The sequence below is a fragment of the Saccostrea cucullata genome, unplaced genomic scaffold (assembly GCF_032062105.1).
Source record: "Saccostrea cucullata isolate Sc308-1 unplaced genomic scaffold, CSIRO_AGI_Scuc_v1 ctg6494, whole genome shotgun sequence".
NCBI classification, from domain to species: Eukaryota; Metazoa; Mollusca; class Bivalvia; order Ostreida; family Ostreidae; genus Saccostrea; species Saccostrea cuccullata.
This window is the reverse complement of record NW_026927824.1, coordinates 16,943-32,220: the sequence shown is the minus strand read 5'-3', so window position 1 is coordinate 32,220 and position 15,278 is coordinate 16,943. Positions and strand designations below refer to the sequence as shown.

General features: G+C 33.5%; 1 protein-coding gene across 1 annotated transcript; it reads right to left on the bottom strand.

The window, feature by feature from the left end:
- Positions 1 to 12,714: 12,714 nt before the first annotated feature.
- LOC134275563 (uncharacterized) lies at positions 12,715 to 14,304 on the bottom strand. The gene has a single exon (XM_062757832.1). It carries the CDS (start codon positions 14,302 to 14,304, stop codon positions 12,715 to 12,717), a length of 1,590 nt encoding a protein of 529 aa, XP_062613816.1.
- Between the last annotated feature and the right edge of the window lie 974 nt (positions 14,305 to 15,278).

Genomic DNA, 15,278 nt, shown 5'->3' with positions numbered 1-15,278 from the left:
TCTATCCGTCTGTCTGTTAACAATTTTTCAAAATACTACTCCTTCTCAGCTTTGGTCCAATTTCAATATAACTTGGTACACAGGATACGTAATTCTGTGCATTGGTTTTTGATTTCATTGAAGGTGTTCCGTGGTTTGAAATAGAAACTTGTAAATGCTTTCAAAATGCTACTCCACCTACAGTTTTGGTCTGATTTCAATATAATTTGGCACACAAAGTAGATTATATTAAGATACATAATTCTGTGCATGGGTTTTTTATTTTGATGCACGGTGTTGTCATGGTTAAAAAAAACAGAAAGTTCGTTTTTAAAATGCTACTCCTCCTACATTTTTGGTTTATTTCATTATAATTTTGGAACACAAGTAGACTTCTCTAAGATTCTCAATTCTATGCAACGGTTTTTGATTTCCATGAACGGTGTTGCCGTGGTTACTAAAAATAGAAATTTCTGTGAAATACTTTCAAAATGCTACTCCTCTTACACGCCTGCTAATCGATCAATTGCACAACCAGCAGTTGTGTATAACAATAAAAAGAGATCGATTTCCGATTGTGCATTTGATGCAAATAATTCTAGTGCACAGGTAATAAATGGACCCGATTCAGGCAATAATTGATATTTTTATTAAAATATAAGAATGTGATTCCATGAGCAATTTATTTTTCTTTAATTTTACACTCTCATAAAATACAGTGATTGTCTATTAGCGTATTTTATTTTGAAGCAAGGGCTGGTAGAGCGAAAACGCTGATTAAAAAAAGTTTCGCCGACTATCTCAACAAACCTTAAAAATTCAATGTTCACCATGAGTATGCTACAAGTGCATCCTATCCACCAAAATTGGGACTTCGATCTGTGTATAATTTGACAAATATTCGAGGAAAATAACATTGCTGATGCATGCGATCATTCAGTTGTGAAAGAGATCTTGAGTTATGCATGAGATGAAGGACAAAAAGTTTCAAACTTTATGAATAAAATTAAATATTATATAATAATAACGTAGTCTTGCAAAATTTAAAATATAAAATTATAGGATTTTCTTGCAAACAGGTTGAAATTGTAAAAAAAAAAGAGATATAAGATAAGAAAAATGTTGAAATTTTTTTGGGGGGGGGGTTAAAAGTTTCAGTTACAATCAATATAACTACATTTAAAAAAATTATGTGTGTATTATTTAGATCATATATCTTGAGTGAATTATCCAATGCATCTTTAATATGACTATTCCGTATGAAAAAAAAAAAAAATAATAATAATAATAAAAAAAAAAAAAAAAGATAAAATAAAATAAAAAATTAAAAAACAGCATATAAATAAACTTCTTTCAGTACGAAATTGTTTAACTCAAACATAACTTACCTTTATTTGACGGTACTGCAAAAAAAAGGGGAGGGAAAGACAGAATTTTTCATACTTTCATTTCATATATATTTTATAGTAAAAATTGCTGTCTGTGAAAAAAAAAATAAGAGGCAGGCTCTCATAATGTGTTTGCTATGAGGTAAGTATTTCCTGGTGTTTTGAAGCTGGGTATCCTGAATTTTGTTATCGAGAGGGAAAGGGATAAGATGACAACACCACATCACAGGTGCTTGTGGACAGGACCCCCCTCCCGATATTCAACCCCCGGACTTGTTGGACACTTTTCTCACAAATTATATTTATTACATTTATTCATCGTGTGTACCATGGAGAAAAAATCTAAAAACCCAAAAAAAAAAACGTTGATAAAAAATACCCCTACTAAACATTCCAAAAAAATTGATGCAAAACATCAAAAGGCCGCAATGTTTATAATTTCAAAAATTACTAGTACTTTCTTAATTTCAAAAGCATCAATGCATGGGAAGCACAAAATATTGAAAGCTGAAATAGATCATTTTCATTTCAGACCGTCAAAGCAAAAACAAATAAAATGTTTTTTTAATTAAATAGAAATTTTAGTGCATTTGTTCATCAAATGGAGTCATAATGAATCAATAAACCAGAAGTTTTGTCGAGTGAAGCTCTATGGTTTGTAATTATATAAAAAAAGAGAAAAGTAGCATCTAGGATATAAAACTTTACAAAAGCAATAAATAGAATAATGACAAAAACAGATACACAGAATTATGTATCTTAGTGTAGTCTACTTGTGTGCCAAGTTATATTGAAATCAGACCAAAACTGTAATAGGAGTAGCATTTTAGATGTATTTAAAGAAACTTTTTTTTTAAAGTAACAACAGCAACACCATTCACTGAAACAAAAACCTATATACAGCAACAGCAACTGATCTCTGACCAATAGAGCTAAAAAGTCAATGATGAATGTAAGAATTTATGAATGGAGATGTAGACCTCTCAAGATGAACCACATGCTGAAACCCTGGACTTGTCATGATAATACCCATGGTTTCTGCAGTATGCTATAATCAAGGCGCGTAGTATGATGAAAAAATGTAAGAAAAATCTTTTTGTTGTCACATCTGTAGCACATTCAAAATAATTTTTACTACAGTGTTGTGGAAAAACTTTTTCAATTTTTATTCACCTTGCAACTTTTACCACTTCATTATTATCCGGAAAATCACGACGATTTCCTTTCATATCTTGAAATACTCCCTGGTTGGGGAGTACCTTTGTAAAATCTTTCTATTTAACCATATATTTCTAATTTCCCAATTAGAAATGACAATGAAATTGAAACAACAACAATAAATGCTATTTTAAAACAAGTTTTTAAAATTAAGATTAGTTTAAAGAACTAATGAAAAATAACGTCTCATTTCCAAAATAAGAGATCGGTCGCTGCTGCTGAAAAAGTCAAAATGTGCTTGCAAAAATGACTGACAATCATTGGCAGATCTAGAAGGTGGTTCCTGGGGGTTGGACCACCCCCCCCCCCCTTTATTTTTGCAAAAAGAGAGAGTTATGTAACATGGATATTTTATTACGTTTAATACTTTGAAAAAAATAATACTTTGAATAAAATAAATATTTTGAATAAAATAAATACTTTGAATAAAAATAAATGTTTCAAATAAAATAAATACTCAGTACACTGTACATGTTGTTCAATCTCTGTCCTTTCTGATCGCTATAGATAGAGTTCCCTCGTTTAATATGCTTTCTTTCGAGTACCGTTACAATCCCAGCCCTGGGTGCGACTACCAACACGTCCTATGCAAGGTTTCACTTTGAAACCAGTGGAAGATCCCAGCGAATTATAGCTACATGTATATCTACTGCTTGCTTGTTTGTGTTTTTGATTTATTTGTTTGTTTGTTTGTTTGATTTTGGCTTGTCAAAGTCCCCCCCCCCCAGAACTGTTGAAAACTCAAAGTTGCCAGGTTTGAAGTGCCTACATGCATGAGTGTTGGAAATCTGGAAACCCCCCCCCCCACCCCTTTTTTAAAAAAATAATTGGATCTGCCCCTGCAACGTCTTCAAATTATACTTATTATAGCCAATATTTAAAATTTATAATTACCAAAAATAAAATAGTATAAGAGGTGAATTATGAAGATTGTATAATACTTTCGTAACTTTTTATCCTTTATCTCATTCATAACACGAGATCTCTTTCACAACTGAATGATCGCATGCATCAGCAATGTTATCTTCTCGTCAAATTATACACAAATCGAAGTCCCAATTTTGGTGGATAGGATGCACTTGTAGCATACTCATGGTGGACATTGAATTTTCAAGGTTTGCATTGTTGAGATTAAAACGAATTTTAGTCGGCGAATACTATTTTCAATCAACGTTTTCGCTCTACCAGCCCTTGCTTCAAAATAAATATAGTCGCTAATCGACAATCACTGCATTTTATTAGAGTGTAAAATTAAAGAAAAATAAATTGCTCATGGAATCACATTCTTATATTTTAATAAAAATATCAATTATTGCCTGAATCGGGTCCATTTACTACCTGTGTACTGTAATTATTTGCATCAAATGCACAACCGGAAATCGATCTCTTTTGATTGTTATACACAACTGCTGGTTGTGCAATTGATCGATTAGCAGGCTTGTCTTACAGATTAAGTCTGATTTCAGTATAACTTGGTACACAAGTAGACTACACTAAGATACATAATTCTTTGTATCGATTTTTGATTTAGATGAACGGTGTTGCCATGGTTACTAAAAATAGAAATTTCTGTGAAATTCTTTCAAATTGCTACTCCGCCTACAGTTTTGGTCAGATTTCAATATTACTTGGTACACAAGTAGACTACACTAAGATACATAATTCTGTTTATCGGTTTTTGATTTCGATGAACGGTGTTGCCGTGGTTACTAAAAATAGAAATTTCTGTGAAATTCTTTCAAAATGCTACTCCGCCTACAGTTTTGGTCAGATTTCAATATTACTTGGCACACAAGTAGACTACACTAAGATACATAATTCTCTCTATCGTTTTTTGATTTCGATGAACGACGTTGCCGTGGTTACTAAAAATAGAAATATCTGTGAAATTCTTTCAAAATGCTACTCCTCCTACAGCAGGGCGGACAAACTACGTCACTTAGGGTTATCGCTTAAGTTAATAATGGCGGAAATTTCGAGCGCCTCGAGGTAAGTTTTTCCTTCAATTTATCTAAATTAAAGTTATGAGGTCAAATTAATTTCTGGCAAAGTACTTCAACTACTTTATGATATATGTTAACATATTTATATGACTGCAAAAGCCAGTATTTATTGTAACAACCCCTGGCAAACTTGAAAAGATGCGAGGTTATCGCCAACAATAACATGCCGTTTTTGACAAATGAAGATGTTCGCATAGCTTTGCCGAATTATGTTCAAAATATCTATCGAGATTTTAGTTATAAATACAATTACCTTAACGTCTGATTATTTTCTTCTTAATTTAACATGCAACTGTTGGCAAACAATTCAAATTTTAAAAAAAGTTGTCGCTCACATATGTTTTATTTGAGGTTATCGCGCACATAATTATTTCATTGATGTTTTCAGAATATTGGAAACAAATCATGCCATTCAGGAAAAAATCTAATTTGTCTCTTCATAAACCAAAGGGAGAGAAAAGGCGGCGACAGCGTCTTGTTTTTAATGGCTCTCAGATTTATGAAAAATCAACTGCAGATGAAAAAAACAATCTTTATAGGCAGTGCCAGACAACACCATCAAAATCACCATATCCTAAAAAAGCCAAAGTTATTGTGCTGCAAACGCAGGGAAATACATTTCAAAAAGAGACAAATACAATTTTTTCTGTGATCTCTCCGCTGAAGGGTGCTGAAAATATTGAAATTAAAGCAGGTACCCCGAAATCGCCTTATTTAAGAAAAGCAAGACTTGCTTTAAAGTTGCCCAATGAAAAACGAATTTTCGAAACGAAAAGACGAAAGTTGTTTTCACATTCTCATGATTCAGCGAGTACATATGAAGCTCCCAAATATCACGCTAATAATTATGATGAGATAACAGATTTCGTTCCCCTAAGTGACTCTGACGAACCACGCAGGGGAAATGATAAAGTCCTTTCAAGAGAAAAAGAGACACAGTCTTTTTCGAATGCACCCAGTGAAAAGGAAGTTATCGCTTTAATTCCAGAGGTTATAAAGGATCTAGAAAAAGTTGGCTTGGGAGATGTTTTGTCAGACTTTATGACATTAGTTGCAAACAGGATAATACCATTGGATAACATAGCTCTTATGCTTTGGGCTGAAGTAGTACAATGGTTCAAAAAGGATAATACCACTGGTATGCGGTACTCTGATAATACAAAAAAAAATTGGAAATTAGGTTATCGTTTATTTGAAGGCAAATTTGTGCGCTTTATGTCAGGCTTTAAAAACATGTCCAACATGGATTTTGACACCGTAAGAGCAGGGGTGTACCATCCGCAAAATTCAGAAATTAATTTTGCTGTCCCTGATATCTCGGTGCTAGGGAATTTTAAACCATATGGAAAAGATTCTCTTAATCGGAGGGATCTTAGGATATACATAGATGTTATTAAAAGAGTATCCTGTGCACTTACTGGAAAATCAGCCTGTCTTTCGTATGATGGCAAAAAGCTGAAACAAGGGTTGACTGATAATTTTGGTGATGTGGATTTACTAGGTCATGAAAACGGGGAAAGCTTACTACAATCAAAGCAGGGCAATAATGACAGCATGAGAAAGGTTTCTACTGGTCTTAAATTGGTAGAAGTTGAGCACTTTGACCGAGAAGTTTGTGAGTTACAAAAAAACATTAAACATTCAGTCGTTGAAACTTTACAATACAGTTTAAAAATTCTTGGGAATTATGCACAGAAAGCCCGAGACCTAAAATACAAGAAAGAGATAGCAAAGTTCAAACTTCTGGAAAGATGCGGTCCAGATTGGCACCAGAGCCAATTTTCCGAAGAAAAGGTTTTTGAAACGAAAAATAGAGATATTGAACACAATACGCCTTACTGACAGTAATTTTGCAAAAGGTAAATGGGATGGAAAAACGAAAGAAGAACTTGAATTAGCCATGAAGTCGAGGAGTGAAATTAAACTCAGAGACGTTGATCTTAAGATAATATGAAAGTATTTAAAACATGTGCATCAAACGGACTCTAAGTTAAGTATTCCAAAATTAGACAAAGTCAATGTCATCTCTGAAATACTTGGATATAACTTGATGTCGTGCTCGAACAAGGGAGACCAAAATTTTGTTAAAAAGAAGACAAAAACGAAGTTCAATCTTGTTATCTCTCTGAAGGAAAAGGCAAAAAAGGTCCTAAATGGAAAGACAGTCCCCAAAAGCGTATTGAACGTCGCATATGCCGAATTTATTTGGCCCCAAAAATTGCTTGAATGGAAACAGTCTTCTCCCCTCCCACCTGATATTAAAGTTAATGATTCGTCTTTTCCTGAATTTTGGTTTTACATCCAGAATACAGTCAAACACGTTCTCAGGTGGAAGTAAAATGCATTGATTCGTCGCACCTTCTAACAAGAATGCGTCGGAAAGTTTGTAAAGGGGGTATTGAAGGACTCAGCAATGCCCCATGGATTAAAACTGCATTGACTAGAAAAATAAAATTAACTTATATCATGGTGCAAGATGTGGTGGACTCCATGTCCGTTCCCATGGCGGTGACTGAGTTTAGTCCTAAAGTAGAACAAGTGATGAGAAACAATGGAGATGAAAGAGCTGGAATTTGTGCTCTGATGTAAGATTATGGTGGAAATCTGAAGACGACCCCAGGAATAAGTGCCAAGAACAAGAATTCTCATGAGAATGAAACTTCGAGAACAGCTTCTCCAAGATGTTGAATTCCGTACATTTCCCCCACCTACGATGTATATTAAAGGCTGGCCGATACAACTTTGGGAAGCTCTTCTTGCTAACATAGACGCAAAAAGCATTCTTTATGCTTTATGTAAACAAGGCACATATAACATTAGAGCTTTCAGTAGCATGATGGGTGAAACATTTTTTTCAGAAGTTTCAAATCAAGATAGGAGAGGTGGTCACGGAACACTCACAGCACAAGAATTTGCAGAATTCATGGGATCCAGCATAGAGCAGTTGCAGATACGACTTGATTCTGATAGGTATGAATGCTTCATGATCAAATGCATTTCTGTCAACAGTTCAAAACACCCATACACATTCTCGCCCTCACCCTCACTCATCCACCCACCCACCCACCCACCCACACACACATAGTTCTCATGACCATTTTACTTTATTGCTTACTGATCTTTGAGCTTATTTTCTATTTTCAGAACTTTTCCCTACAGAACGTCACGGACGACTGTTTACAACCTAGTCGGAAAAGATCACATTGCTACAGATATTGTGTCAAGTGTAAAAGTGGATCAGAATTTACATAGAGAAAGAAATGGCCTGTTTCAGTTTAAAAGTATACATACACTGTAAGTTATCTTAATTTTCTATTTGAGCCTTTAGAGAAATCAATCTTTGGGTTTTTCATTCATGAAATTCAATTGTTCAAATTTCAGGGATCATTACTTTGATATTGAAGAAAGAAGACGTTTAAGGGGGATGTACGGCCACCTTTAGTGCAGTGAGAACAAAATGTAAACATTTCTTCAAATGGCTAAAATACATTATATTTTGATCAAATTTTAAGTCCTTATGATAAAGATACAATAAATATGCATAACTAAATGCATGTTGTGCATATATAATCTATACTTTTGCAGAAAAATGCTTTTGATATGCTCCTTAGAACTGCGCAGCTGCAGAATTCAGCAAAGCCTTAAAAAATCCAAAAAAATACGCAAACTCTGCATTAATGTTCTGTCTACAACCATTTGTTGAGAAAATGTCTAAATTTTGCACTTTTAAATGATAATTTCAAGTTCAAAACAAGGTATCGTTGTCTTCAAAAAGAGTGTAAAGAACCATGAAAGTAGTTCATGGATAGCAGCACGTGGTCTATTTTTAGCACAGAATTTTGTTTTCCAGACCTCTTCTTTATATGAAGGGACATAACGATCTTTAAATGTAGAATAGAATTACAGTTGTAAAATATTTCAAATAGTATGAACACTTTTAAAAGAGGAAATGTGTTATAGTGTGGCTTGAAGTAATTTATTTAGTATTATTATCGAACAGTTGTCAAATAGTGTACGTATTGATATAACAGAAAAAATCTTAAACTCTTTGATTCATGGTAAGGAAAAATGAGTACCAACAAAGTTAAGAATTAAGAGTTTGTAAGTTTGCCACAGATAACATAATATCTATCAAAATTTTGATTATCACCAATGAAACACAAAGAAATTAAACACATAAAATCGATATGAATGACCTTGTTTTAGTACCTACTAATACGAGGGGTTATGAAAAAGTTCGCGAATTATATCTACAAAACCACAATTTAGATTAGAAACAAATTTGGTGCACACATAGCCGACAAATGGTTGTCTCAGTGGAACTCGTTCAACAAACGACTAAAATATTTATTGTATATCTTACACATCATGCCTTTGAAGTAGCGTATAAGAATTTGTTCACAGTTTATTAAGACAAATGACTTCCTCTAAATTCAATCAATGATCGGATAGATCGTTTTAGTGAAGGAAGGCAGATGGATAAATATGATATTGTTATGTTGCCCGGTGAAAGCAAGTTTGAAAAGGGATGTGTTTTTAATTAAGCAATATGCTATCAAAGACCTCCAATTTACACTTTGAAAAATACTTGAATATTTCAACAATAATATAAATATCAAATACCTAAGATATCGTTTACTTTTTGATCACCTCTCGTATACTCTGTCAAATAAACATTTACAATTTTCATTACAGCGGAGCAACATTTGAAAAGGAATGAAATAATTCAGAGTGGGTTAGGAGATTTAATGAATAAAAAAAACTTTCTTCTATTTGCCCTTTGTCAAAATTACAATTTTACAGAGTAAAGAAAAAAAATCAACATAATTAAATATTTTATACCATCTTTAAAATGACGTTTGGTGGTCCTCCCAACTCAGGGAAAAATTATTGGGTCCGTATTTATAGGTGAGAAAAAAAAATTCCTAAATATTTAAGAGTTAAAATCAGCAAGCATCGAGCATTGAATGGAAAGTCAAAATTTTATTTTTTCAAAAGCTTTTGGTATATAAAAGATTTTGTCCTACCTAATGCTAAAACACAATTAAAATTTTTTTTGAACGTATGAAGGGACTGGTATCCAAGGAAATTCATTTCCTTAGCAACGGGTTCATAAATCCTTATGAAAATCAATGATTTTTAGACATTTTTCTATGAATATTTTTTCTGAACGTGATAAGATAAGGTATTTTGGTTACTTTATTTGTTAAAAGAAGGAATTACTTTATTCTCTCAAAATAGGAAAAACAAAATTTCTGTGGTGATATTGTTGCCATGACAACGAGAAAAGAACATGGCGTCAATGCTTATTAATTTTGAAAAAGTTACATATGTTTATCACTATATACACAAAATCTACAACCACTGCTGGAAAAATGAATGGTGTTATCTTGTTAGGGGTTATCCATATGTCATATCTATACAATAAAATTTGCAGGCAACTTTAGTAGAAAAAAGTTACAAATGGTTGAAATGTGTGATAATTTGGCATTTATAAGCTTTTTTGAAGGGGTGGGGGTAATTTGATTACATGTACAGTGTCCATTATATTGGTCATATTGGTTCTGATCAAAACATACTCATAATTTTACTATTGTTGATAAATAAATGCACATTCAATTTCAAAAGGAATTTTATATTCCTCACAAACGAAACTTGGAAAGGGGGGGAGTAGGAATCACCTTGTCCACCGATCCATATGTATGTAAAATTTTGACTTGTCCATAACATTTCAATGAAGTGCCACTGAAAGTTCATACTTGATATTAAGATTGCTTGTGATGAGAGAGATGTGTCAAAAACTTGACTCAAGGTCATTTGAACAAGTTCAAGGTCATTGGTAGAAGAAAAGTGCAATCTTTGCCCATTCTGTAACATTCTAATGAAAAGACGAAGTTTCATCTTGGATATAATTTTCGAGCGGTAGGTTTGTCATGACCTTGACCAAAGTTCATTTAGACATGTTTGACCTTGACTCAAGGACATAGCTTTTTCAAGGTAAAGGTAAAAGTGTACTATATGAGTTTGGCACATTTACATATTTAACTTTGAATGAAGAGAAATTGGAAGTTTATGCTCAACACAACAGTTTTACTACCTATGACTTGAGTATACATGTATGTCATAGTCATTTTTGGTATGTATATCTGCACTAGCAAAATTTTAAAAAGGTTTTAAATTAATATTTGGACCTTTTTTAAAATAAAAAAACATTTAATGCAAAAGCACTATTTTATGAGCTTGCTCACAATAATTATTGTTTATGAAAGAGAGTCACTATGACAGCTCACATAATTTTAAAGTAAAACCATATCAATCAGGCATGTAGCATCAGGTTTGGGTTAGGTAGGGGGGATGACATCCCCACCCAATTTTTTTCTCAACATAACCTGATGTTTACAACCCCCCCCCCCCAGTTTGGAGAATTTCCCCACTTTTTTCTTGCAGTTTTTTGTATGCCTACCCCACACCATGCACTTTCAAAAACGGTACCGTGTCTGTCAAGAACGAATGACTGCAACCTTTGGTATTGAACCAATGATATATTCTCCTGCTGTCCTAATTAAGAAACAATATTGCAAGACAGCTAAGACCTCAGTAGCTACTGGTGCCTAAAATAAAAATCTTGAAGGGCTATATATGTATATATATGAATGTCTATACTTGAACTGACCCTAAAAGATATTCATTAATAACCCTAATGGGCAATCCTTTGAATGGCATATATCAAAATTTTTGTTGTACATATGTACTTATATTTAAAAACATTTTGAAAACAATGTAGAAATCGGAAAAGAATGACAAATATGAATATTTTACATATACATGTACATATATATAATACCTAGAGATACAAAACATAAATTTGAGGAACGTGTCGTCTGACTTTAAACTAGTTAATCCTCATCATTTTTATTTCACTCACACCAACATCAGTGGTACATAAGGTACAATATATAAATTAGCCCTCTTTCTTTTTTCTCACAAAAACATTTTGTCAGTTTTAAGATTGATTGATCATTTAATATTGACTTTGTTTTAACTATGATACTTCAAAATGCAGAATTTAAATATGTTTCAGATTCTTCGACTATCTAATAATTATGAATCTGCATGCTAAAAATTGATAGGTATTAGATTTATATCAATAAAAAAATGCTAACAGAAAAACAAACAATGTTACTTTTGGATTGAACATATTTATTTGATCCACTTTCGTGAATACACTGTACAATTTATGGATCTATTTTCTCGATCCCTGAGTCTCCGGTAACACTATCCACTCACCTCCAGCATCAATGGTCTGTACTGTAATGATGTATTCCCATAATCTGAAAAAAGTGATAAAATTAAAATGTAGAATGACTCTTCATAACATTGCGATCTGGCCCCTTTTTGAACACGGATTTATGCCTTTTCAAATCAGAACATTGACATATTTTAGCTAAAATGTACAGGTATGGTATGAATACAAACACTTCAAAATCTTTTTTGATAGAGAGACTTTCAATTTATACATAATATCAATGAAATAAAATTGCATACATCAGTGCCAAATCTCAACTTCGCCATTGCGGCTATGTAGGTCATTGTATTATTTGAATAAGGAGGCGGAGCGTCAATCAAGCGTGCGAATAGCGTGAATATATTATCGAGTGTTCGACGTGTACTTAATATACATGTAGTTTTTTAAGTGATATCTTATTAAATAACTAAACAATCTTAAAACCCCCTCACCTTTTTTTCGGGCTTGGGACCGACAAGATGTAATAATTTTGGCAGGTTTAGGTTTTGTTTTTACTGCTTAGCTTTTAAACGAGTATATCAATGAAATAATTATTTTTGAAATTCGTTGAAATAAAATGTAAACACAATGATATGGTTTCTGTAAACATAATGTCTTACAAAAGATGGTGTTTTAGGACTAGGTAAGTATTTTTAAGATAACCTAGCTTATTTCTTAATGGATAATTATTTTAATTCTAAAGCGATAATAATTTCATTAAGTTTTTTTACATGTAGAATTGATTATCAATAGCATATAATTTTGCAAAAAATCTGAGTGTTCCAACAAATATATGTATGCGGTTGAATTTTGATAGAAAGCCAGGATAATCATGTAAGAATTAAATCTCTGAATCATCATCACTGCTAGATGATGAAATGTCGGTATCTGTGTCTTTTGCACAGTCCAGAACGCTGTCGGGCATAATCTGACTCTGAAGCTCTGTGTCTGCGTGTCTCTGCACTCCTATGTACCAGAGTACCGACGCAACATGCGCACAGCTGCCCACTAACCGTGCTCCAGACTTACACTGACAGTACCAGTATTTGATGGGATCTTCCTCGTCTGATGCATCAAATTGTATCCATAAATAGTACGATTTTGACGAGACATGGCGTGATTGTATTTTTGCTTGAAGAATATTTGACATAGTTTTAGTAACGAATATTTCGTATCCCCCCTCCTCATCCAAATGTTCGCGAGAATATGAAGACGCTTGCTTTATTTGATATATTCCGAATGTTAATGATCTTAAGTAGTTTTCTGACAATTTGGGAAAGTCGGGAACAGCATCAGCGGCATCAATTTTTGACATTTTATTTGATAAAATACGTTTTCCAGAAGAATTTATGAATAAGTCTTTTAAAGGATTTGTAGTAATTTTGGATTTTTCAAGCATTTTACGGGATATTTCAAGATGATCGTCCGAGTCACTCGCGAGAGATGGCCTAAATGCATTAATTAATGAACCAACAATACGGACATAATCACCAATAAATGGGATTTGAGTATTTGTCACGACGTTTGCCAAAAACTTCCACCTTTTTAACCTCCCATTTGCAGATTCTACAGCCCATCTTATTTTGGTTACTAATCTCGACGTATTTGCCTCAAATAGTGAATGTTGCTTTTCCCCCTTCCCCAGAAAATATGGTGACTCGGACCTCAAACCTACAGACTCGATTACATCTAAAGAATCTCTAAAACCTCTGTCTAAAACAAAAATGTCATCTTCTTTTAACCAATTTAGTAAAGCGTCATCTTTTAGCAAAGTTTTATTTAAAATATTAGCATCATTGTTTTTGCCATCCGCTAGATATGGACCCAGGATATCAACAATGTAGCCATCAGACGCAACAAACATCATTGGTTTTACAAGGGGTCGACCTTTGTACATACTAAAGGATCTTCTCTGAAAACTATATTTTGCACTTTTCTCAATGTATATGTATGTACCATCAACTAATAATATGGCAGTGTCGTCGTCACCAGATGCAAGAAGTTCGCGGGCAAATATTGTTGTATGTTTTGATATGATTTCATCCCTTGTAATGTGATTTAAGCCCATATATTTCGGAACAAACTGGTCCATCAAAACTGTTCTTGCACGTTTAACAATTTGACAAACGCACTTGCTTTTCTTGATGTTAAATATCGTCTTAAGCACTGTGCTTGAGAGACCTGTTCTAAGTTTCGTTAAAAGAATCCCTATAACCGTTTTCTTTGAATATTTCTTCTGTCTTAATCCATGAATCTGTGAACACAGTGCCTCAAAATCTTGTTTATTAATGCCAGTCAAATTCATATAATCCTCATCATTTAGGGATTCGTTGTCGAAATCTACTCGTGTACTCTCGGATTTTAACAAAAGTTCCCTACACTGAGATAAATAATCACTTAATTCCCCTGAGGACAACTTTTTAGTACCCATTTTCATCCTATGAAAATTCTCATTGATATGTTGATCTTTAATCATGCGTTCATTGGACAAGTGAGAGGGGCATACACGTGCTTTTTCGTGCAATATAACATTGTGTTTAAGAAATACCTGTGCGCAGGCTTTCTTAGAAACAGTTTTCATTGATTTTTTACGGGATCTGCAAATAGCACAATATTTGTGTGTCTTTGTGCCGATGTAAAATGATTTAACGTCAACATTGCCCCCAGAAGTCTGAAGCTTCCCCCTATTCATATCGAGGGTGCATTTTGTGCAGATGTGGTCATCCCCCGTGACCTTTCCTCCCGTAATACGTGCTAATTCAGTCCTCCGTACTTCGTTTATCTTTCCCTTGAGGGTTCTTCGATTAGATTTATTTGTGCGCTTTTTACAAACAACACAGTTTATACTTTTAGGCATGGTGAATACTAGTAAGTGTTTTTCCGATTATAAAACTGTATAATGACGGTTTTAACAGAAAAAAAGACTGTATAACTTTAATATCTTCCAGCAGTTTAAGTGAGAGTTTTCTTGAAACAAACGCACGTGTATAATATACAAACACAGTAAAAAGCGGAATCAACGATACCTAAATAGAATTTTTAATTATGTTTAATAAATATAAGCAGTGATTAAGTAACAGATGTATGCTATAGGCCCCCCGGAGTAGATCGATAGATACTTACCGAAAGAAAAAAACAAAGGGAAATTGGCAAAAATAACGTTCAATAACAGGTAAATAAAACAATTCAACCTAGCATATAGATATATCAAGTATGCACTTTTCCAAATTATTTTCAAATAGAAGGGTTGTCCAAGTATTTTTAGCCGATGGAATAAGATTTGACAATGGATAGCCCGCAGACACTTTAGACACGATGTCGAAATGGTGTGCTCAAAGCGTGAAAGTGAATAGATTTAAATCACGTGTTCAATCCTTTGTTATTCATGAGGTCAAAGACGGGTTG

Coding starts and splice junctions, on each gene's coding strand:
- LOC134275563 (XM_062757832.1), bottom strand. CDS start 14,304: ATGGGTACTAAAAAGTTGTCCTCAGGGGAATTAAGTGATTATTTATCT.